Source organism: Poeciliopsis prolifica, unplaced genomic scaffold (assembly GCF_027474105.1).
Source record: "Poeciliopsis prolifica strain line A6 unplaced genomic scaffold, Auburn_PproV2 SCAFFOLD013, whole genome shotgun sequence".
Lineage (NCBI taxonomy): Eukaryota > Metazoa > Chordata > Actinopteri > Cyprinodontiformes > Poeciliidae > Poeciliopsis > Poeciliopsis prolifica.
The window spans coordinates 5,709,885-5,734,389 of NW_026562388.1; the positions used below are offsets into that span (position 1 = coordinate 5,709,885).

The following is a 24,505-nucleotide window of genomic DNA, read 5'->3' on the forward strand; positions in this document are numbered from 1 at the left end:
CACATACTCTAGAAATGAAAGCCATAGTACCCACATTTTATTTGATTGTCCTTCTCTTTATGTCGGACATCAAATTATGAATGCGTTTCAGGGTTTCTGTGGTTTTAAAATGTGTAACACAAAATGATTTCCTCAATCTAAAACATATTCTTTACTCAAACATTTTCTCTTCTTTTGCGGTCTAATAATAAAACACTCTGCACTCTTTTCTATCCTCTTAGATTGTTCAGGTGCAGTGACAAAGATTAATCAGAGTGACAGTGTGCTGCTTGATTTTTGGGTAGACACAGCGTGACTTCAGACTTGGGAAAAAAGAAGTGAAAAAAAGAATGAAATGATTGAAACATAGTGCTCCATTTTCCTCAGCGTTACCTGAATGCTATGACAGGGAGATGTGTTTGAATGTCACTTAGGGAACTCTTGAGGAGAACGTTTTTGAAAAGGTGTCTGATTCAATAGCATCCTGGTGAATAGGATGTTTAGCCCACACATTAATTTTTCAAACAAAATGAGTGTTTATAACTTGTAAGATTGCATTCTCGATCACCAAAATGAAAACCTTTTCTTGTCAAAAGACCCATTCAGCACATTTTTCGCTACAGTTGATGCTACATTCCTTGGCTTATTGAATACTAATGAAATGAAACTGCAATTTTGAGCAATTTAAAGGCAGATTCAGGTTAGGGTGGCACGAGGCAAGTGCTCTGAATGAAATCAATTAGTGACAACAAAAGAGGGAAATCAAGCCCTGCAGCCAGCAGCTAGCATGAACAGAATTAATCCGCTGTAATAATCAGACATGTGAAGGTTTATTTTTTATGAAGACTGACACCGGAAAGTCAAAATACTTAATGAAAATGTTCTTTCCAAAATATTGTCTCATTTCATAGAGAAATGCTAAGACTTTTATTAAGGCATTAGTTATTTACCATGATTATTTAATTTATTTGAATGACAAAATGTGTGAATTGTGCTTAAATGCTGGTTCAATGATAGAAAATGAAGCACTTTCACTGAGCGGTATTTTTTCTGGAAAGAAGAATGGTAAAATATCAAGTCAGAAGTTCATGTTTGGTTACTAAAAACAGCGTGAGGTGCAACTTTCTGAAAAACATTCAATTAAAAAGGGCAGTAGGTGGGATTGTACAATTTACCATTGAAACCAGATTATTGCGGTGTAATGCAAATTTGTTTAATATCAAATTTGGTTTATTTGATATTAATTTCATTTTTCACAATCTAACGTTTAATTTTTACTGAATTGTGTTTTATGCAGACTACTTATGTATTTTATTTCTTCAAATTAAGTGTTGTGCATGGCATTTCTGTGTATTTAGTAAAATTGCTTTTTTAAATTGCATGACCAAATGTTTTGGCTGTCTTTCCTCAAGTCAGACATATTTTCATATTTTCTTTGAGATTGAGATTAGAGTTTAAGGATTTAGTGACAATAGCAAAAAAAAAAAGTATATTATATTATATTATATTATATTATATTATATTATATTATATTATATTATATTATATTATATTATATTATATTATGAAGGTTATGTATTGCATGTGACTGGAAATTAGATGGTGATAGGGATGTACGGCCAAATTACGTTTGTGTTTTTATGTATTTTAAATTTGTTTGTGTTGATTTTTCTTTCAAGTATCTATACTCTTTGTCTTTTTGAAGTATTGTTTTTATTTTTATTGTTGTAATGTAGCCTTGCCACTACAAATTTCTCCTATGGGAGACTCATAAATGAACTTAAGCTCAAAACTTAATGAAGATGAAAAAGTTTATCCACAAGATTTTCTCTTTGAAAGCTGATCATGAAACAACCTGGACTCTGTCTCATTGTCCTCTCTCTCTCTTTCACAGATGGATGCTCTTATAACCGCAGTGCCATCAGCGACTCTCCTATCTACCCCCAACCTCTAAATCCCATCACCCCAAGCCACATCACTCCTCACTTTCACACATGCACATGTAGGTTGTTGTCATCTCACCATCTACCAGCACTACTAATCGCCTTTCGAGAGTGACGAGAATCCAAGAAAACTAAATGACGTGAATCATAGCAGAGGAGACAGGGCTCCACTTGTCTTTATGACACTCTTTGAGGGCCGTATTTTATATATAAGGGACGTTTTGGCCAGCAGGACTTCTTGACCTTTAACCTGGAGACAGTAAATTCTTACAACAGGAGGATTAACAGGCGTCCACATCCCCTCTGGTTTTCTCATTATATAAAGATTAAATCTGCATCCCCAACCCTTTCAACACAAGCTCTGTTCATAAATATTTTTTTTACTATGGAGCATCCTGTGATATTCAGACGTCAGCGTTGAACCTGTGAAAAGCTTTGACATGAGATGACACTATAACTAAGGTACTAAATGTCAGTGCTTGTATTTTGTTTGATCCTTTTTAAACTCACATGTTTTGAAATACAGATAAATGGGAATTAGAAACAAACATCAGAACAGTTCATGCAGCTACTTTCTAATGAGAGGAGTCATAAATCCTCTTGAATATCTACACTTTCTGTTTGGTTGGATAAAAACATCAAATTGATGAAATGGGGACAGTGTTAATGTCACCAGCCATCTGCTGTTCAGATTTTTTCTGTACATGCATTATTGAGAAACAGAGTTATCAAAATTGACTTTCATTAATGTCATAAGAGCAAAGGGATGGGCTGATACTTGCTCAGGCTCTTTTTTTTAAGCCCTTTTGTGCTCCTAAATAAATCTGCCAACCTCAGCCTTGGAAATTTGTGTTTAACGTCTTCATTAACAGTGATGCTAGTATTCACTTTTATTGGTGTCAGAAGAGGGATAGCCCGTTTACAAATCTCAGTCTTTAACTGTGAGGGAAAACTTAGAACCAAACAAACAATTTTCACCCATTTACCAATGAAGTCTGTAAGCTTTGTAAATGGGACATTAGTAATTGTCCCCTTTTGTTCCTGTCTACTTTAAAATGAAGAGGTACATTTTAAACCAAAAGCTTAGTTGGTTAATAATTTGTTCCTATTAAGTAATGGCCAACTGTTCTTTAACAATCACTTCCTAGTCATTAAGTACTTGGCATAATTTCACTCAGAAAGACATCAGTAACTAAAGGGTAATTGCTTATTTGCAAGTTTATCTTTTTTTCTTCCTTCCCCATTTGAAAATGATCATTAATTTACGTTCACCAAATCAGTGACTGTGTAGCAATAAACCAAGATTACATTTTGATGGTATTAAACTGACTATTAATAAATGATTATTTATTCAACTAATCTCTGGCTAGTTGCTAATGATTCATCAGTAGCAATTAGAAACCGATTGGGTAGGGCTAATTAGCCGCTAATGCTAACTGGTTCCTTTTTATTATTAATAATTTTGCTGTCAATATTAGCAATAAAGCCATAATTTAATTCAGACTCAACTATTACAAAAACTTTAGCTATAAAATATATTTAGAAAATAACTAACTGAGCACTAATCACCAAGGTTAATTTATTCCTTATTGGTCCGGATAAAATGTCTTATTCAAATCAAGATCTGTTTTGAGGGAGACCTGCTCTTCAAAGCAGCAGGGCTTACAATAAAATACATATCAATAAGCATATAAAACTAAAGAAATACATCAGATATGAAGAAAAAACATATGAACATTTACTTTACTAACTAGCATACAAACTGTTTCTGATTAAGAACTGATTTGTTCCTGTATAACTGAACACAATTTTAGGGCTGTTGTAAAGTGTTTCTTCTACAGTCCATACTAAATTACCTAATGTTTCTTAGCCAACATTTTTTTTAGCTTATATTTTGAATTGTAAAGCAATTTAGTCCTTTGTGTGTTTTAACTGGCCCCCATCCAGTTCGACTTGCGTTCAGTCAAATGAAGCCAGACGTCGGTCGACATTTCAGTGGTGAGATGCACTGCACTCTGGTGTTCAGGGCCAAAACATGGAACCTACTTTTCTTTTGTAAAGCCATCTTTCTGATATTAGACCTAGTAACTAATAGTTGGCGATTAAAACCACTTATGCAAAGAAAAGCTAGGCACACTATGAATTAAGAATTTACCATTACTTTAAAAATGTTACTTATAGTCAACAAAGATTAAAAAGAGTATCCAATGCACTAACTTGGCAATCCTACATATTTTTTTTGTCTTAGCATACATTTTGTTCACTGTTGAGTTGTACCTAAAAGGGGCCCAACATTTGCTCTTAGCTCACACGTAAAAAGTATGCAAACTCATGTCTGACAGGCTTCATAAGTGTAACCATGTACAAGTTTGTGAGGCGGTTGCAAACAGAAACTCCAGCTGAGATTACACTGCATGAAACTGTATCTGTGAGCTGTGAGGTGGCCATTTAGGTTCAAAGTACTGTCTGCCTCAGGTCAGTGTCAGTCCTCGCAAAGCTTCTGCTCCACTTTTCTGCAAGCAACAGGGGGGAACAAATACAGTGTTTAAGTTTTCTATTTCTCTGGTTTGCATAGAACTCTAAAAATCAAAGCCAGAGGAAGAAATTGTTCACAATCAGCTGCACAGATGCACATCCTCAACAAATAGAATATAACATTACTTTTGAGTTTTTACTTACAAGTGACATATGAATTTAAGTGAACTCTGTAAAAAACACAAAGTGTCAAACATTTCTGAAGGAAAACAGAGGCCAATTTTCTTAATGCAATTGTCATTGCAAAGTTAATTTTTTTGTAAAATCTGCTGCTCTTTTTTTGTTGTAAAACTCCCTTTTGCTTAATTGCCTCAAACAATAGCTCTTTTGGAGACGAGTGCTGGGTTTGTTTTCTGTTCTTTGATTGTGGTGCCACAAATAATTTAAGACTGAACACAACTGTTGGGATTTTTCTTTCTCTGACAACCTAAATGTCTTGTTTTGATGACGTCCTAAACACGGATAACTATGTTTGCTTTTTCCTTCTTGTTGACACCTTTTATATTCCCAGACTGTGACAAAATGCCAAGTTCTGACTGCTTTTACTCATCCCTATGTTCTGCTGGTGGCATAAGATATGGGAGTCTAATTTTAGACAAATTAATCCATCTTTTTGTCAATAGCTGCAAGAGTCATGATGAACCTCCAGCATTCCTTTTTGATTACAAAATACAGGCCTACTTCAGAAGCCTGGATTATGCAATGCAACTAACTCCAAGCTGGAAAAAAAGAGAAAACAAGTGGTCGACAGACGAAAAAAATAAAATAAACGGGATACTATGCCCTTGTGTTTCAAAAACAACAGAGAAGTTGCCTTAAATCTTGCTTGTATAATCTCCACAGCTAGACAATGATCTTTGCTTGTAAAGACAACTCTCCCTTCTTTGTACAAAAGGAAACAACTTTGTTATCTTGCTAGTGTCAATGTATAGATGATCAGCTTTTTTTCTGTAACTTGTATGAACTGTCACATTTTTGCTAAGAAGAAAATCTCAATGTTCCTTAGTCCCTCTCCTCCCCAACATGCAATATGTGCGACGTTATGAACTCGTGGTGGACTGTCAATCTTTTTGTGTGCATTTTACGGTATTATTTATTGTCAACATGTTTTGAATTTGCAAATAATAGGAAAGAGACAGTTTGACATGAACCTGACCTTCAATTTTTAAACTGGAGGCATTGCTGATAAAAGGAGGACTTTTTATTATGACTTTGTACATAACATGTGGCCAAACTTGCTTTGGAGAAAAAAAGAACTAATTTTGTGTTGTAACAGTTATTGTTTAATTAAAGTGAATTACTCATGAAGAGAAATAAATAAGAGGCACACACAACGCTATTTCAGTCATTTTCTGTTCATTAGTGCACATAATTGTCATAAATTCAAGATTTTATAACATATTGTATATAGCTATGAATTTGAAAAAGAAGAGATGGGAAGAATCGGTACTGGGTGAATGAATATAAGAGACAAGGGAAAGTGAGCAACTTCATCCATTTCTTTTTGTTTGACTATTGTAGAAATTTTTAAACAATGGCCCCACCGAGAGGTAGCAATGGGGTATGGGACAAATTGCTGGCCCAATCCTTACAACGCTCTCGTCAGTTATTGTATTTTTTTTTTCTTTTTGTCATTTTACTCTTTTTAATGTTAAATGCTACACTGTCATCTTCCTATTAGACCCAACAAAATGGAACTCAAATTATGACGTTTGGTTTTACCACATTACCCCGACAGTAAATGAAAGACATTTATCTCAACTTTCTGGAGGCAGTTGGATTTTTTGACAATATAATTCGATTTATTATTAGATTTGAGGCATACATTTGTTTACAGATCAAGCTAAACACAGAAAATAAAAACTTCCTGTCAAGTTCAATATTCCTACCAAAACTAAAAATTATTTTCAAAGACAACAAAGTTTTAAGTCACTGAAGGATTTGTGATTATAAACAAATCTATCAAATCTGATGATTGACTCCATCAGAAGATGCAAAATTTTGCATCAGAAGATGCAGTCAATACATCACAAGTTGAACTTTTCAACTAACATCTCAATAAATACATACATAAATCATTATTTAATAATTATATAAAGAAAACAGAGACTAATCTGTGCTGAGTGTGAGTCAAAGGTCGAAATAAACTAATGGTTAAAATCCACAAATTGGCACAAAAGTCAAAAGTGAATGTTTTATTTGATGTCCTTTGACAACTCTGTGATTGAAAAAGTGAATGATGTGGTCTGCAGCACCCTCTTGTGGTGATAGACTATTAGAGTGTATTCTCAGGAAGAAGTTGAAAGAATGGCAAATTGCAAAAGAAACCAAATGCATTCATAATATTCATACATTTTTATTAATATGGGTCAACATATTTATGATCTTCTTTTTCTAAAGTCAGACCTTATTCAGAGTTTATTCAGTGACAGGCTAGCAGCCACCTACCACTCCACACGGCACTGCAAAATTATTTCTGGTTCAGTCAGAAGTCTATATCCACTCATTGTTAATTTATATACTGTTGAATACTAAGTTTTTAAAAATTAATTTGGTTATTATGACCTAAAACTAAAGAAACGTGGTCTGATTTAACCTCATACAGACATACTGTTCTCTTGTAATAGATGATGATGAAAATGTCACACTGTCAGACAATATTTGAGGAAGATATTTTTAGTCCATTATTAGTAATACTGTACAGGATGAAAACAGGTTCTGTGTTGAATAGACAAATGTGTTTTGCTGCAAAATGTGCATATTAACCGCAGACAATGCTAAAAGAGGTTGTGAAGATGTTGGTTAAAGCTGGTAAAAGAGTGTTATCATCATGTGGCCCAGGGCTGGCCGTAAGCAGAATATGATTTATGAAAATCATCACTGATAATTGGTTGTTATTTGCCGAGGTGTATTTGTGAAAAAACCCCAAAAAACTGAAGATCAAAAACAAAGATTAAATTTATATCATTTGATTGTAGCTATGGCAAAACAAAAAACAAAGTATAAAGTCTTTGCACTTTCACAAAATATGCTTGTCAGTTTGTTTGCATTTTAATTTTGAATGTTAAACATTTTAAAATCTTTTAATTTATTTATAGTGCAGCATCCATCCATTCTCCAACATGCTTATCCCTTGTGGAGTCACAAGGTGTGCATCTTCCTATCTCCAGCGGTCAAAGGGCAATTGGTGGGGTGCAACAGGGACAGATTAAATCAAATTCAAATCAATTCCCATTCTAAATGAACAAACGTTAAAATCTATGACTGAGTTAGATTAGATTAGATTTCAGACATTTTGAGGAGCCGAAGGTTTAGTAGTTGTTTGTTTCCTTGGGCCTTTTCCATGCATCTTTCTGTATATTCTCATCACCATTCAATTGATCAGTAATAACGTGACCACAATATTTGATCTGTTTATAAGAAAGTTTAAGAACTTCTCTAAAAATAATCTTTTTCGTTATTCTGGCATTTCGTTATTCTGGCATGAATAGTTATTCTAATCTATACTAATTAAACAGTAAAAAAAAAAAAAAAAAGAAAGCAAAAACGAGGCTCTGTTCTTATGCTACATTTAAATGTCTGGTCACGGTGAAATTAGCTTTAATCTGTTGTTTAAATTTCACAATGAGGAAACTGTTTCTGTTCGTTCTGCATTCTGTTAAGAGAGGCTCCAAACACTCCATTCATATTGGCGGACGGACCAAGGGGGCTTATGGGAAATTGAGTCCTTTTTTGCTTTGATGTCAGGGGGAGGAGAGACGCTTCGACTTCAGTGGATGCAAAGTGTGCTAGAAGGAGGGCTTCTCTCTACGGATAAGAGTCCAAACTTTCCTCCCCTGTGTGTCCATCCCTGTAGCCGTGTTGGAGTCGAGGAGAGGAGGAGGAGGAGGAGGAGGGAACAGGAGGAGGATAAACGAGAAAATGCTTGAAGAATTTCAGACAGGGAAGTGTTGTTTGCCAGAGAACGGACATAACAGCCGCTCTTCGGGCGACTTGTGACAGCCGCGCGGACAAACTGCGACTCGGAACGGCGTTGAATGGCGGAATTTTCTCCTAAAGTCGGGATTTCCAAGCGGTCGAAGCCCACAGAGGGAGGAAAGAAGCGAGGGGGAGGCGCTGAGAAAACGCCCTGCTGCCTGTTGCTATCTCCCAAATTCAAACTTTCAAACCGAGTTGAGGGGAAAATGCATCTTTCACTTAACGGGAGGTGAAAACGCAACACCGTTGTCGCATTGAAACAGTCGAAACTAGCTTAGCCGCAAGTTTTGGAGAATTCATTTTGGGAGTATTTCAGCCCATTTTTCCTGTACATTTTTTGGTCAGTATTCCAGTTGTTTGGAGTTATTTGGGTGGGCTGGGAGCCCACAGGCTGCTCCTCCAGGCCTCCGGCCGTTAGCCAGGAACAAAAGAGGGGCTCCCATGTAAACTCCACACAGTTCAGGGGGGAAACTTTCTTATTAATCCCAGAGAAGCTTTGTTTTAAGCAGCCATGTCGCTGGGCGCCGAGAAGAGGATGGAAAACCGGCTGAAGAGGCTGGAGGACATGATCAGAGACCCCAGATCAGCCATAAACCTGGAAAGTTTGCTGGTAAGTCTGCTTGGATGGTTTATTAATGATGGTGTCTGTAACCTAAGACACATATATCCTCACTTTTGGCAGTGAGCACCTCTGAGAAATCGGACACCTTGATGTAATGTTCACCTTTGATAAAGGCACGGTTAGAAGGAGGCTGTGGATGCACTTCAGACAGGCCTGATTAATAGTTAAGACGCAGAGCAGACAGTGCAGTTTGGGGCTCTTTGAAGCGTGTCTGCAGATTAGGATTAACTGCAGGAGAATGTCCCTCCAGGAGTGCTCTCTGGGACTAATATTTCCGACCAAAACTCCCGCCTGTACCCCTGTTATGTCTGCACATGAGGTTAACCGGTTGCACACTGTCTCACTGTTACCAAAGTTCTCCTTTGGAGCTCACTAGCCAAGCAGTTGTCAAAATATTCCATCAACAGCATATTTGTCACTGACATTATTTGTTTTGATAAAGGAATACACAAAATTGTAATTGTGACACCAAAATAAACAGTCTTTGGGTTCTAGAGTTGTACTTTTTGTGTGTGGACATAAAGAGGTGTGTGTTTATGCATACATGAATGGTTGTCATTTTAGTCTCTGACAGCCTGTCCAGTTGCATCCAGTGTCATCTAAAGATGGAAACCTTGAGCCCCTCTAAACATGGCATACTTGTTCCGTCTTTTTCTAGCTATCCTGTCATGAACTTTAACCTTTGAAATGTAATGTCTGTGAAGTATATCCTCACTTCTCTGAGCATTTCACACTCTGTCCTTGCTGGGACGACTGGCAAATGTGTTTCTCTTGCGGCCAGCATTTTTCTCTGGAGAATGATGCCATTCCAATAGTTTGTAAGAGTTTCTGGATTATTAAGTAGCAACAGTCGTTCCTCTGAGGCAGAGGTCTCAAACTTTAAGGGTTGGTGTCCTGCAAAATGTAGGCATGTCCCTGGTCCAACACTCTTCTTGCGTCCTCAGTATGGCGTCTGGTTCTACAGAGTCCTGCTCATGACCAGAGCCTGTTTTCTCAAAGATTCTTAGTCCTCAGAGAGATCCTATCTCAGCCTAAAAATTCCTGCCAAGGATTCATAGCTTATGTGTGATTCAATCAGCTACTGAGAGCAACTTTGAGCGAAGAGACGTCAGAAATTTCTGTGTTAGCGAGGAGGTATAGTTGACCCCATTGATAGGTGAGATGCTGTCTTTTAGGGACTGCGATTGGCTCTTCTAATCGATTGATTGGCAGTTGGAAAACAACGTAATAGGTTATTATTGCCTCCAACTGGTGAAATTACATTTAAAAGTGCAACATGTCCTGGTAGCTTTTATTTATTGAGTCTTTCTGAAAAAAAAAAAAGTCAATAAGTTCCAGTTTAGACTGAGATTAGCTGATACACAAAACAAAATAAGACACAAATATGCAAATGCCCCCAACCCAAGTAATCAGTTGATAGAAATGATCCAATCATTGAATCTGGGCTGGATTAAGAATGATCTGTTATGATGATGACTACTGAATGAATTGCCACACAGCATCAAAAAGCAATGTGTGCTGTTGACACAGATCTGTCCATTTGACAGAGAACATGTCTCCTTTCTGCCATCTTCCCTGTCATCTTAGTCCTCCTCAAATTTCCCAACATTTTGTCACTTTAGCAGCTCTTTAAAAAGCTTTTATTTTACAGATATAAAATTCTAAGGAAAATCTTAGAATAATAGAAATTCTATGATTTTTCATAAATTGAGATCACTAGGAACTGCTTTTAGTCTTAAGATTACACAGGCCCTGCTCATTTGACTCGGGTGTATTGAAACAGAGACGCAGTTAAAAGTTTCAAGACTTTGGCGCTAAGGTCACCACTGATGTTTTTTTCCACCTTGAAGTTGTGTTATCACTCACCTGTTTGCTCCAGAGCGACAGTGTTCAAAAAGTTTACTTTTATAAAGATGGTCACACATCATTTAATCAAGTGGTTTGTTTAGCAGCACCTGGCTGCTGTGTTTCCTCTTAAATCCTCTAAAAGCAGAAAGGCTGGGCTTTGATGTTTGCACTGCTTTTTTATTTTAGCTTAATCTTTGTTTAATAAATGGACCGTGTGGAATCTGTTGTTTTTGTGCATTTGAAGTTGGATTTAAATAATTTCAGCACCTGGTAAAGACCAGATGATCTTTTCACTGCAAAGAAAGAGACAAACTGGAAGGATAGAAGTAGAGTTAGCAGGGAGCTGCATCCAAACAAATGATGCCCAAAGTTTGCACAAGGGGAAGGTTAATCTGAGATGCTTTTCATGTTAGTGTATATTAAACTCTAGATTTGAAAGAGGGTGTACTCTCAGTTTTTTAAATTTTTTTATCATGACTACTTATAATAATATAGCGGACTATTTGATGTGCCTGAAATTTATTATTTTTTAAGTAAATTCTTATTTGGGAAAGAATAACGGTGTGTAAAAATTGAGTTGTATATTTATGTGATTTAATGTTTTGTTTTTCTTCTCGTAACAATTTTTGGCCATTATTACTTTTAATTTAGCATGAGTACTGAAAAAACTCCACTTCTGAGACATTCTGAAACCTGTATGTTTAAAAAACAAAATAATTAGATTTTATTTTACAAAAAGTATCTGAAGTATTCTGCGCCTGTACAGTGATGCTACTTGGGTTGGAAAAAGGGTCATTCATAACTCTGACGTGTAATTGTGTCTGAAGAAGTGCAGCTGGACCTGGTGAGTTTTCACTTGCATACAGTTGTGGAAAAAAATCATTTCCATTACTCAAGTGTGTGTCTGTGTGTGTGTATATAATAACTTTAGGCTTAAATGGGAAAGGAAGATCTTCCCAAAACAATTTCTTTTTCCAGTTAGTTATGAACAATTTTCCATGGGATTTAAGAACCTTAAAGATGAGGGGAAACGTGCACTTGAAATGTTTTATTGTGCTTCAGTGTTTTTCTCCATGGTTTTTGGATTTTAGCAAGAATTATACATTCAGCAGCAGTTTTGACATGATTATTTTGCAGAGGTTACATGTTTTTTTTTTTTTTTTTTTGTCCTTTCTACTGTTTATGTTGTGCAACAAGTAGAACTAACCTATCTCCAGGGGTCTTTAGGTGAGAGACAAGGTACAGCCTGTACAGGTCGCCAGTTCTTTAAAGGTCAACACAGAAACACAAGACAAACATGTACAAACACACACTTGGAAGGTAATTATTAGAGTTCTGGGCTGCTTAATAGCAAGTTTTGAGTATTTATGTATGTATTGGTTACAGAAAATTTAATTGTTTCTTAAAACTTCCCAGACATGTTCTCATTATAACTAACTTTTTAATGTATCTTTTGTGAATGTTTGTTAATGTAATTTCTTGATTGTATGTTTATAATGTCTTTTTGTTGTTTGGGTCTTCCTGTCTTGGGACTACAGATGGAAATGAGCAATTATGCTATAATCTGGCTCATTTACAGTCTGTACAGAAGTATTGATTGTTCATTAATGTGCACTGTCCCTAATAAATGAAACATTAAACATTAAGCATTAAATTGGCAGCTTGCAAGAAAGCAATCACAAGAAAATAGTGCAAAGCAGATCCTTCCACGCAGGACTGGAAATTTTTTTTAATTAAGATTAATGTAATTAAATGGTTGACCCATAATGTAAGGTAAGGACTCAAGACTCAAAAATATTACCAGGATTGATAACAAGAGAGCAAACTAAAGACATGTGGTAGTCCACAATGTTCTTTTTCCTTCAAGGATTGTTTCGCTTTGTCTTTACATATTTTTCAAAAGGAAATTATAAAATGTTAAAAAAAGCCAGGGAAGACAAAAAACAGCACATAAAATGCATCAGAGCATCCCAGTACTATTATTAAATGCCAGTTTGAATAAATAGGTCTTATGTACTGGATAAACAATAATAGACACAGAAAAAATTCTGAAAGAAAGATGTTTTTTTTTTTTACTGAACTGTTGTATAAATTTTCAGAAGTATTTAAATTATAAAAAGAATTGAATTTACTATTAACATGCATATAAACTCATTTCCTAGTTTTATTTAAACAGACAAGTACAATTTAGAGATCTAGAAACCCATTTGTACTGTAAAAATAAGTTAATCCCAATAGATTTCTGTTAAGTATTTTGAGACTCAGACCTTCAACCTTATGAAAAATATACTTTTTGCTGTTAAGAAAAATAAAAGAGAAAATTTGAAATTTGGGGACAAAAGGAATTTCAGATGGCCTTAATTGCTTTCTTGCAGCGCTCTAAAAATAGTTTGTGAAAAAACTCAACATTTGTTGGGTTATTATTAAAAAAGAAACCTCCCTAAATCCCTTTAATGACTATAATCTTACTCCCCTGAAAGCCCCATCTTGATTCCCTCACTATGACCTCGTAGTGGTCTCCCCAACAAACGTCCACCAAAGAAATTACTCAGTTCCGGTTGTGTTTACATCCTGGACACGGAGGTGTAGAGAGAGGAGATTGAGAAGGAAGCATGCGTAGGAGAAAACGGGCTGCAGTTTTCCATTTTTAGCCGCCACTCTGCCGCTGGGATCAAGACATTTTATTGTCCAGGGTGAGCTTCAGACACAGAGAGAGCTCAGGCAGGCGCTCATGCAGGTCGAATAAAAACATACATACTTGAAGTGCCTTGATAATTGTTCATAACATCAGCCCCTGCTATTGTAGCTTAGCAACAGCTAAAAAAAGAAATTCCCTGGAAGAAGCTGAACTGTTGACTTTTTGTTGGTCTTCTCAGTTACTGCTCAGCAAAACAAAGTCGGTAATTTGCTTCAGGTTTCTGCTTATAAGTCAGTGTGTAGGAGGATGTGTTCAGGTGCTGCCAAGCAGCTGGCTCTCCTGAGAAAACGGGCCGATAGGAATCTGCAGAAACTGTCGCTTTCCTTATGTGCAGCTCATCGAGAACAGATTTTCTCATCTGTTTAGAAAGTTGCTTCTCTTTGCATTCCTGATCCTGAAGTCTCAGGTACCTTCCCCTCATGTAAACTCTGATCATTATTCTACTTCTGATTGTATTGCTAGTTTGGAGAGCCATATTTCAGGACAAGCAAAAAAAGATGATTTGAAGTAAAAAATAAATCAAATCGGACACTTGATTGCAAGCTATGTTTCTTTCCTGACGTCCTAAAGGAAATGACCTCAGTGAGTAAATAGTTGGCAGCTGAACATGCGGCTCAAAGTCCCTACGAACGGCCGCACTTTCCCTCTTTCACTTTTCAACCATGTCTCTTTCTCCCTGCCTCTAAAGGCTCAGTAGACCTTCTTCAGATACTTCTACTGTAGCTCCAGTTCAGTGTGTTTCAACTTGGCTGCAGACCTAGTGTCTCTAGATAATCTAATAAACAAAGTGTAAGTTTATATGGACCATATAAATGCCTTGCAGGTAGTGTGATGTTCTGCCACTCTTTTAGTTTGTTTTTTTCCCCTGTGGTCAATTTCTTGTTCCTACCCTTTCCTGCTGCTCCTTTCGCTCAACATCTTCAATCACATCTTCAATCCCTTTATTTTTCCTTATCGCATTGCTTCCTTTCCATGCTTTGAACCAATAAGTATTGCTCTGTCTATGCAGAAGACGTTGTAGGCCCAGCTTGTCCTGTTCTCAGAGTCGAGCTTAAAATCTGCTTCATCTCTGGAGTGTAGTTGACTTGCTCTCAAGTCTAGGCTTCAGAGTGCTTGCTGGAAAGAAACACTGCCTTATAAGGCACTGGGGGACGGTGGCCACAGTCAGTTTTTTTTTTTTTTTTCCTTTTCTTGAAAACAAACCAGTCTCTCTGCTACACACCTCCTTTAGTGAGATTCTGAGCATTTTGCATGGTCTTTTTTTAGGTTTTGCTCCACTGCAGTGAAAGATACAGAGCATCGTGAAGTCATGTATTGCTAAGCTGCTCTTGGCATTTTGGGATTATTTTTAAAGACGTATCAAGATCGGAAGTGCAACCATTATAATTTTTTGTGTTGTGATCTCTATTCTGTCTTGGAAAATGTGGAGTTTTATTTTAATATTTCCCACCTTTGGTTAAGTATGAAAAAAGTAAGAAGGTAGAATTACACTTCATATTAATTGTACAGCTGGTCCTGATGTGTCAGGAGCATGCTATGTTCCTGACACAATGTAGCATGTGTCAGGAAAATGGTCACCACATGGTATTACAAACACATGCACACACATGGGTGTGCATTTATACAGTGATACATGACAGGAGAAAACTGGTCTTGAACCTTCAACCTTGATTACAGGACAACTACTCTACCACTGATCCGCAGCCACCAAAGTTGATAATGACATTATTCGTGCCAACTGGTGATATAAAGTACCAAAGACGGAGCTAATGGTCAACTCCAAATTATTTTTTATTGTAAAACCATGAATCAGAAAGTAGTGTATGCAAAAGAGTGTTGCTGCTGGTGGATCTAATAACTTTGGGCCACTTTGTTTTTACAGCTGTCAAATTTCACAGCGGCCTTTTAATTCTTTGAAGGCTCGCTCATTTTGTGAAGAAACAGCTTGCTTCAACAAGATCCTGTTTGGGAAACAGAAAAATTGGAATAGAAAATGTTACAAAATGTGCATTTTCCAATGCGTACCAGATACTGATTTTAACCAATTATGATTTCTCTTTTAGAACTATAGTGTAATAAGGAAAATTATTTAAAGTACTTTCTTGCCTTTGTTGTGAGCACCCTTTGGAGTTGAGGGAACTGTTAAGTTTAGGGTCGCGTCAATTTTTCTTTTTTTTTGGGGGGAAATCAGTGATCGGCCGATACCTGCATGTGAAGCCAAGCTTATCCCCCAATCTTATTTACCTATGCAAAGGTCTAAATATCAGCAACTGTCCTCTTATGCTGTCCCGTGAGAGAGGTTTGAGAGAGGTTTGACTGATGGACTGGCCCACAAGGTCATGTCTGCACATGTACACTTAACAATAGTCAACTGGTGACAATTGTTGCTTACTCGGCAACTTTCTTGCTTTATTTAGTGATATTTCAGACTAAAAAACCTGACCTGCTGATTGCGATTTTGGCCGATACCAATTTTTTAAAGATTGAAATTGGCCAGAAAACTGCATTCTTGGTTACTTTAAAATGTGGTTTTGCTATTTTCTAAAATGACAATGACATTTTCAAGTGGCCTTTGATAGCTTACCTTTTTATGCTGTGGCACATAGCAATAACAGTAAAATCATTCTCTAATTATTACTTCAAGAATGTGTCTTTGTTTCCTCAACTCTGAACGTTTTTTAAATCCAGCCAGTTCCATAACAGGCCAAGGTTGAAAACTGAAGGATAAAACGGCAACTTTTTAAATTCTGTTTATCCTTCCTGGTATCTGTAGAAACTCTTTCTCTCGTTTTCTCTCTTGCATCCTGAATAAACTGCAGCCATAGTTTCTTTTTTATGGCTTAGTTCATATTTACACACCACTGAGACAAGCTCTTGTACTCTGTCTTGCAGTAACAACTTAATCTCTGAAGAGTGTTTACTGATTGGAAAAACATCTGGCTGTTTTTTTTTTTTCTACAACCAGCCAGTTAGGCCTGATCAAGCCAATTTTTGAATTTGTTTTAGTCCATGTTTGAGTAAAGACTTTGTTTTAAATGATGGTAATTTGTTCAAATAACAAAATTTTTATTAAAACAATATTTCATGAAAACCTTTTGCTTGTTGTAGCAATTAATTTGAAAACATCCCCAGCCGTAACAATTGGTGACTGCATTGTTCCAAATCACTGCATGTCTCACCTTCTGGTTCATACCATCTTGAAGAGTTTGATACCGTAGTCTTATTTTTAGTTTAAAATGGGAGAGAAGAGGGCAGAGGAGAACAGAAGGCTCCCACGCATTCACACCACTTTATCCATCTGGCCTCTGTTTTATCTCTCCATCACAAACCGATGGTGAAACACAAACTCCTACACACACTCATGTACTGATTCAGGGACTTTTGCATTCATTTTCACAAGCAGATGCATTATTCTGTTGATCTTAGTGACAACAGGCAGCATTGTGTGCAGTCAGCAGCAGGATTCGAACAATACAACGCATTACCAAACAGCTTTGGATTGTCAGTCAGTTCACAGTTTCCTTTAACGAACCCAAACAAGAACACTTGTGTGTGCTCTGTCGAGCTCACTGCTGCACTGTTGAATCTGGCAGTCATAATTCAAATTGTCTGTGGCAATACAAATATTTATATAAAAATTTAGCCATGTTCATCCCTAATGATTAAAACTGAAATCAAGCCCAGTTGGATCATTCCATTAGTCTGAGTGGTTTCTATTTTAAAATCATTTTCTGGCCTAAGTACTGTGAAAAAACATCTAAAGTTGTACTTAGAAGATCTTAGAATTTAAAATATCAGTAGATTAATCTGATGTAATTGTATAATTTCCCAAGATTAAAAATATTCTCCAGAATATGTTGATTATTTTATAATCAAAAACATGCATCTCTGCAAAAGCTTTTGGAGTGAAAAAAGTTGGTTTGTTGCTTCAGTTTTTGTGAATAGTATAGTGTTGTGTGGAATAACAGAATGAGAATCAAGTCTTAGCAAAAACTTTATTTTTTGGCTTAAGATATAAAAATGTTAACACAAGATAAAAATTATAGTTTAATTTTAGTAGAATTACATCATCAGCCAATTAAAGTCCTGTTGAAATCATGGAAACATTTTTGGAATATTGATATCTGCTGTCAAAGACATGCTTAGAAGTCATTTTTGTCTTATTTTTGTTAGAAATGATTACTTCCAAAACAAGCAGTTGTCAATATTTAGTGTGAATGTTTTCTTCATATTTACACTAAATGTGAAGAAAACTGAAGCTGAGAGAGGAATTTTCTGGATTCTCAAGAACTGCACCAAAGGACGTTCATTTGCAGTGATGAAGGCCAAGATTGATCTCCAGGGCATCTCGTTCTGAGTACTGAACTTCAGAATAACATTGCCACCCATGCAGATATTGTTCATTATTGGCAGGCTTTTTATTTGATTTCATATTGAAGTGAAGACCTTTGGACACCATCCATTCCTGCAAACACGTCACTCCAGTCCAAAACAAACACCAGTCACTTACTGTTCTGCTGACAGTACAAGGACGGACAGCACAAGATTTGAATAGTTATTTTATATGATGAATCTTCTCTCTGATTGTTTGGGATATTTTGTAAATTATTTGTCAAGAGAGCAAAAGATGAGAGTTAAAATGAGTCCTATGTGATGCCAATAATTACGCAGCGTGATACAATCCATGTGTGGGGTCGCTTTTCATCCAAAGAAGTAGGCTTTCTCCCAACTCTGTCCAACAAAACAGCCACAGAGATACAGTAGGATTAAGAATGGCTTCTTCCAACAATCCAGGAGCAGTTTAGTAATAATCGATGTATTTTTCAGTTCAACTGAGTTCAATCTCTGGAGGTAAAAGGTGATGCCATAGTGGCCCAAAGGTCAGAAAATTATCAATTCAGAGCAGTATCCAGTATCAGAGAATCATGGGATTAAGCTCTGCTTTGGTTTATCCAACCATGGTTGGATTAACAGCAGTATGCAAACTAGCATTGACTACAAGCAGAGGAATGGGTCACCATGTCTTGTATTTTAGACAGCATTTCAGAAGCTATGAAGAAGAAGAATCAGCACTGGGAACATTTAGTCCTCTCTTAAATTTTATGTATTTAAATTTAGCAAAACAAGTCTGAGCTTAAATAATGTGGGTTACTGCTGTTGGTATGTTGTTCTTTGGACTCGATATCACCCACACATTTCAGGTTGCATAAGATACTGTAAGCAAAGAGTAAAGCTGGTTAGTGAGAGCAGTTTGGGCCTACTGCAGGAACTTGTGAGTTGTCCCCCTTCTTGCTGATTTTCTGGCACCTTTCTCGGTATGCTTCAGAATAAAAGCGTGGGTGCCAAAAATGTGAAGGGCACAGGAGCATGGGACAGAAATCTGTCAGAGGCATGAATAAGACATGCTGTTGTTATTCCCCATGGAGACATTACTGTGCTATTTGCGAGCCCAGGATTCCTGCTTTCGGGTCTCTGTCAGAGAGTTTATTGGTCCTGCCTGGCACGGTCCCCAGGCTCTGCCCGTTTCTGCCGTTTATCTGCATGACTATTTTTAAAATTGCTGGAATTTAATCAAAACATTTAACTTTTTCCCTCAATCCTTTTAAAGCCCAGAGCTGCTGTTTTGCCGTTCCACATGCCTGCCGATGAGACGGGTGCGGAGAGTCTGGGAGGTCAGGGTAGCATGCATGGTCAGGGTGTTTTTCCTCAGTGCATCTTTTAATTTTAACAACATTGCATCCCTGACTAAGAGATCCACATAATTTTTAGAGAGTAATGAAGAGTGGAAGCAGGATGATGTCAACACAAGATTTTGTTAATAATAAGAATATAAGGTGCAGAATAGGAGTTCTAATAAATTCCTGCCTGCCTCTTTGTTGTAGCTCCAACTTTTTCTTGTTTTGCAGCTGCTAAGCAACAGGCCATAACCAAGTAGCTGGATGACAATATAACAATAGATAAACACCCACCTGAAAGATATAGACCCACTCACTCTGATAAGATATATATACTTCTGTATTAGCTCAGGGAGATAATAAGGCTGGGTTGTTAACATGGCTTCCATGAGATTTGTGATGCTGTGCTGAAGAAGGTTGTAGGGTAGCTTTTAATTACTTGTATCAACAGTAATTTGTTTAAAACCTTGTGTTCTGGATAAATAGATCACTTCCTCATACACAGAAAGGGTCTTTTACTTGGCATTTAATTGATGAGTATAGACTCAAATGGTTTAAGATTGTATGTAATTAATGCTAATTAGGATTTAAGGATTGTAATCTGATGTTTCCAACTGGTTACCTTTCAGCTTGCAGTTTTTTTTCAGAAGCTCAACTTGGAACATGCAGACTCAGATGGGTTTGCTGGTGCTGTTTCCCAATAAACAAAACAAACAGCAATCTCTGAAAACAGATCCAGGAGTAAAACCCAGAAGTGTCTTCCAGCTGCGACATACTGTCGTCTTTTGTGGGGGATCCAAATGTGTTCTTGGGCTTGAAGGGAGATTTATGGTCTCAAGAGATGATTCTGTGCCTCTACGCAGTGTGACATCACCAAAAAGGCTACTGTGCATCCTCAAAATCAGAACTAAACCTGATTTGGTTCTGATTTTTAACTGGTTCAGTTAAAAATGTTCTGCATTTTTAACTGAAACAATCCTAGAGAGGCAACATTCACTTCTTATTCTTCTGAAATCTGAAACACACTTCCAGAAAACTAGAGCCTTATAGTTACATTGATTCCCAATACTTGTGTTTAACGACTTGTGTTATATTTGTACTCTGATTTCCTTTCCTTTTCTTAAAATGTACACACCTGAATTTGGTCAATTTAACCAATCATCTTTTTTGTTTATTTTTTAAATTTTATTTAGGCTTTCATTTGATAAATAATGTGAGTTGAATAAGTCCAGATCCTGTCAGGGAGGTTTATTAAAGTTTAAATAGTTGAATCAGCTCCTCTCTTCTCCAGACATTAGCCAGTTATTTAATATTTATAAATAGGTACTTTGACTCAGAGGCGACGAAATGTTCCCTGGAGACTTGTAGGTGTCTTTTCTAGTAATGCAAATCAGAGAAGCTGTTTGCAGTCATTTTCATATCTCCCAGCAGCAGATTAATTCCCACTCACAGCTTTGTTAATCCTAATGTCTGACAGAAAACATTTACAATGTTTCAGTTTTTCCCTTCTTCTCTTCCAGACATCTCCTAGATTTATTGTTTTTTATGTTTCTGAAATGGTTTGAGTGCTCTAATTTTAGTGAAGAAAGGAAACTGATAATATCTATCACTGCAACAGCATGTAGAGATTGCTGGTGTTCATATTTCATCCAGAAAATGAGATACAATTATATTAAAAATGGTCAGATTAGATTTTTTTTAATGCATCATACTAATTTCGACCCGCATTTAGAGCTGCTGAAGTTAATTCTTATACAAAAAAATAAGAGCGCTAATTAAAAACTTTTACACCTTATGTTTTCCATGAGGAAACCAGTTGCTTGATGAGCTTGAATGCATGCTGAATTAAAATTACATCAACTTTATTGATTTGAGAATAAGGTTACTCATGAATGCAGAAACATTACACTTTAAAAGCCTGCTGTATATTATTTTGTTAGCTCTAAACCACAGCTGTCTGGCGTCCAAACCTTATTTATGCACAATGCACCAAAGAGGAAATTTACTACTGAGATCTCAAGTTGTTTGTCAAGTTTAGTAAAAAATTTGCACATTCCAGCACTCAGGATGACTAACAGCCTCCATTGTTCTCAGGTGGAAGTTCCTAAAATCCAAAAACATTGACTAACAGCTGGCTGATTTATTCTTTGTCAGAACTTCTTTGTAAATAGCAAAAACTACTTGTGAACTTAAGTGCAGCAGTCCTCAAAAAGCTTCAAAGGAACATTTTATACATCAGGAATAATCTGATGTATAAAACCATCAGATTATTCCTGAGCTTAAAACGATAAACCATCAGCATTACCGCTCAGCTGATCAAGAGGAAGTTTACTCTGTTGAAAACGCTTACCTCGTGAGCTCACAGTCACAAATAAGTACAATTGCGTGCATGCCTCCCCTTGGAAAGCCAAACAATTTTCTGCATTTTAACTAATATTTTTGACACCCCCCCCCAAAAAAAAAGCTGGTTGTCATTTTACATGTTGGCATTTTCAGAAGGTGCTTTTTAGAGCCACTTAACTGTGGCTACTTACCTTGGTAAACTATTCCAAATTATACATTCATAATACAGTTTTTTTTCTTTTTTAGCTGTAGATAAATTCTGCAGCTTCAGAGGAAATGACTTTCAAGCAGAGATCAGCTTCATGACACAGTGAAATTATCTGCGGGCCCCGGGGTGGGGTGGATCATTTCCTGTATTGCCCATGCTCATTGGGAGATCCTCGCACATGCATTTGTGTGCGCACACTGACACTCAGTCACTCCCCTCCACTCTGTGTGGTGTGTGTGTGTGTATGTTTTTTGTCCTTAAATAGTAGTTTTGTGTGAGGTAAGACCTTTAATGGGGAAGTGATGCTGTGATGAGGAAACTGAGCGCTCAGCTTGGCTTACCACTGACCGACTTCAGCCGAGAACAGAACGATGGAGGGAGCAAGAAGAGTGAGATAAGGAGTGAGAAAGATGAGGAAACCATATCAAAGGAAGTGAGTTAGATTTAAAGTGGGTTGTGCCAAAAAGCCAAAGTATTCACAGCGCAGGGTCAAATTTGCTCCAGTTTGATTTAACGCTTGAAACAGCAGCCATTCAGGAATGCACAGCTGCCAGAGGTTGATAGATGGCTTCCTTATTGTTACACAATGCACCGATTAGAGACCAACATCATTCTTCTTTAATAGCGTCCCTTATTACACGAGCTTCAGCTTCAGTTATGAAAACTTGAATTTTGTATGAGGAAGTTGCACTAAGTTACAGAAGTTTTCAGAAACTAAACTTCAATCAGTCCCGGTGATTTCTACCTGAAAGCTGAACATTTTGAAGCTGGTGCTGCTTTTCTGCTTTTACACTGAAAATTGGATCTACAGCTGCTCTAAATAGAAGTTCCTGTGGTGATTTACTGATTGCTGATTGTCCAGTCTATAATGACCACCACCAAACCAGTCTATTTAAAGCGCATGCCTGAAGATTTGAAGTTACTTTTACAATTCAGTTGTTTTACTTTCCAAAAATGAAAAAAATTGAACCTTTTTTTTTTCTTGTAGCTTAGAATAAACTTTTTCTCCTTCCGTTATTTTGCAAAAGGTCGTCTACATTTATTTTCTTAAAATACTGATAAAGTTCCTGCATTTCAACTACTGAAATACAATCAGAATCAGAATTTCGACCACATCAGGAATATTTTTTGTCTTTTTCTCCTTTTATTTTTAATTTAAAAGTAAAAAGCTAAGTAAAGTCACTGAAAAGCAAATTAAAGCACTGAGAAAAATCAGAATTTTTCTGAAGCTACTTTTCAAAGAAAAACTCACCAAACTACCACCTATGGAGGATTAATAAGGGTGTGGTTATGTTCAGAAACAATATTATTACTGGTGCACTGCTGTAAATACTTTATTAACATTTCTCAATGATCTTCAGCTCGATGCTGTCTGGAATGAAGTGCTTATTTTTTTTACTTGGTTTATTTGCACTTCTCCATCCATCGTTTCATTCATGTATCCGATCCCTCTCATCCATATCGGATAGGAATGTTTCTTTTTTCGCATGTGTTAGAATTGGATAACAAGCAGAGAGTTCTGGAAGCTTGAGTGGATCATGACTAGAGCACTTTCTTGATAAAGAGCTTTTTCGATGTTTTCTAATTAGTTTGGAGTCGGTATCTGGGGCATATGGTAAATCTGTCCTCGCTGTGTTGAGGGGACTCATCTCACTTTGAATCGACTGTTTTCAAAAGGTTATGTCAGACAATGTGCTCATTGATCAAAGACAGACTGAAGCAGGCAGATGGAGGAATTAGTCACCTCCTCTGTCTCAGCCTTGGGTTAGGTGTTTCTCTGTTTGTGTGCTCAGGGAAAAGCTGCTCAGTTTCATTCAGACTCTCACTGGTGCCGAGTTGTTTCTGCAAGAAAACAGAAAATAAACTCTGAGAAGTGTCAGCGGGTGGCTGGTAGTGCTGAATCTGAGTGAGGGGTGGCCATTATTGGGCGGGCTCTTTCACCCAACACCTCAACTGTAAATCAGGATGCGGTTTCCTGCAGGTGTTGTGACGGTTCCCACACATTTAGAGCACAGAAGTGATTGGTCATGATTCGCACTTTGCAGCATGATGTTACTTCATGTGTTCTGGTCTGTTATGTAATGGCTCAGCTGCTAATGTTTCTGTCAGCACTGGTGAGTCACCAGGGTTTTAATAAAAACTGACAGGCGGAGGAAAATGGAGAGAAAAGTTACTGTTTAAAAACACACTTTACAGCCTGTCTTGTATATTTGTTTGCTTGTTGCTAATAGCTGCTGCCCGGCCAGTCTGATTGTTTCCTATGTTTTTCAGGATTCCATAAATGCTCTTGTCTTGGATTTGGACTACCCGGCACTACGAAAGAACAAAAACATTGAGACTTTCTTAAACAGATGTGAGTAGTTTTATCATTTCTTAATTAAAAACGTTCAACAAATCTTTATAAAGTGACTCGATCTTTATCTTGCGTGAATATTTATTCCAGATGAGAACATTATCAGGGAGCTTCGAGATCTTCAGATGAAGTCTGAAGACTTTGAAAAAGTTAAAATCATCGGGCGAGGGGCGTTTGGTGAAGTCCAGTTGGTGAGTATTGATGTGCAGAAGACATGAATAGCTTTATGTTAGTTAGATTATTACATGACACTAATATCTATTTAGAAATGTCAACCTACTGAAATTAGTAGTAAATGAATAAAAAGTGCTTAAGCTGCTCAT

At 36.9% G+C, this 24,505-nt stretch overlaps 2 protein-coding genes across 5 annotated transcripts in view; both read left to right on the forward strand.

The window, feature by feature from the left end:
- The window catches only part of sobpa (sine oculis binding protein homolog (Drosophila) a), a 38,456-nt gene extending 32,665 nt beyond the window's left edge, over positions 1-5,791 (forward strand). For all 4 annotated transcript variants that reach the window (XM_055038631.1, XM_055038633.1, XM_055038632.1 and 1 more), the window contains one exon: positions 1,874-5,791. The gene's annotated coding sequence lies outside the window, so the exon portion shown is untranslated. The remainder of the gene's footprint in view (positions 1-1,873) is intronic.
- A 2,444-nt stretch (positions 5,792-8,235) lies between these two features.
- rock2a (rho-associated, coiled-coil containing protein kinase 2a) overlaps positions 8,236-24,505 on the forward strand; it is a 34,456-nt gene continuing 18,186 nt past the window's right edge. The window contains exons 1-3 of the mRNA XM_055038380.1: positions 8,236-9,045; positions 24,101-24,182; positions 24,273-24,373. Of these exons, the coding sequence (XP_054894355.1) occupies positions 8,947-9,045; positions 24,101-24,182; positions 24,273-24,373 (282 nt within the window). The 5' untranslated portion in view covers positions 8,236-8,946. The remainder of the gene's footprint in view (positions 9,046-24,100; positions 24,183-24,272; positions 24,374-24,505) is intronic.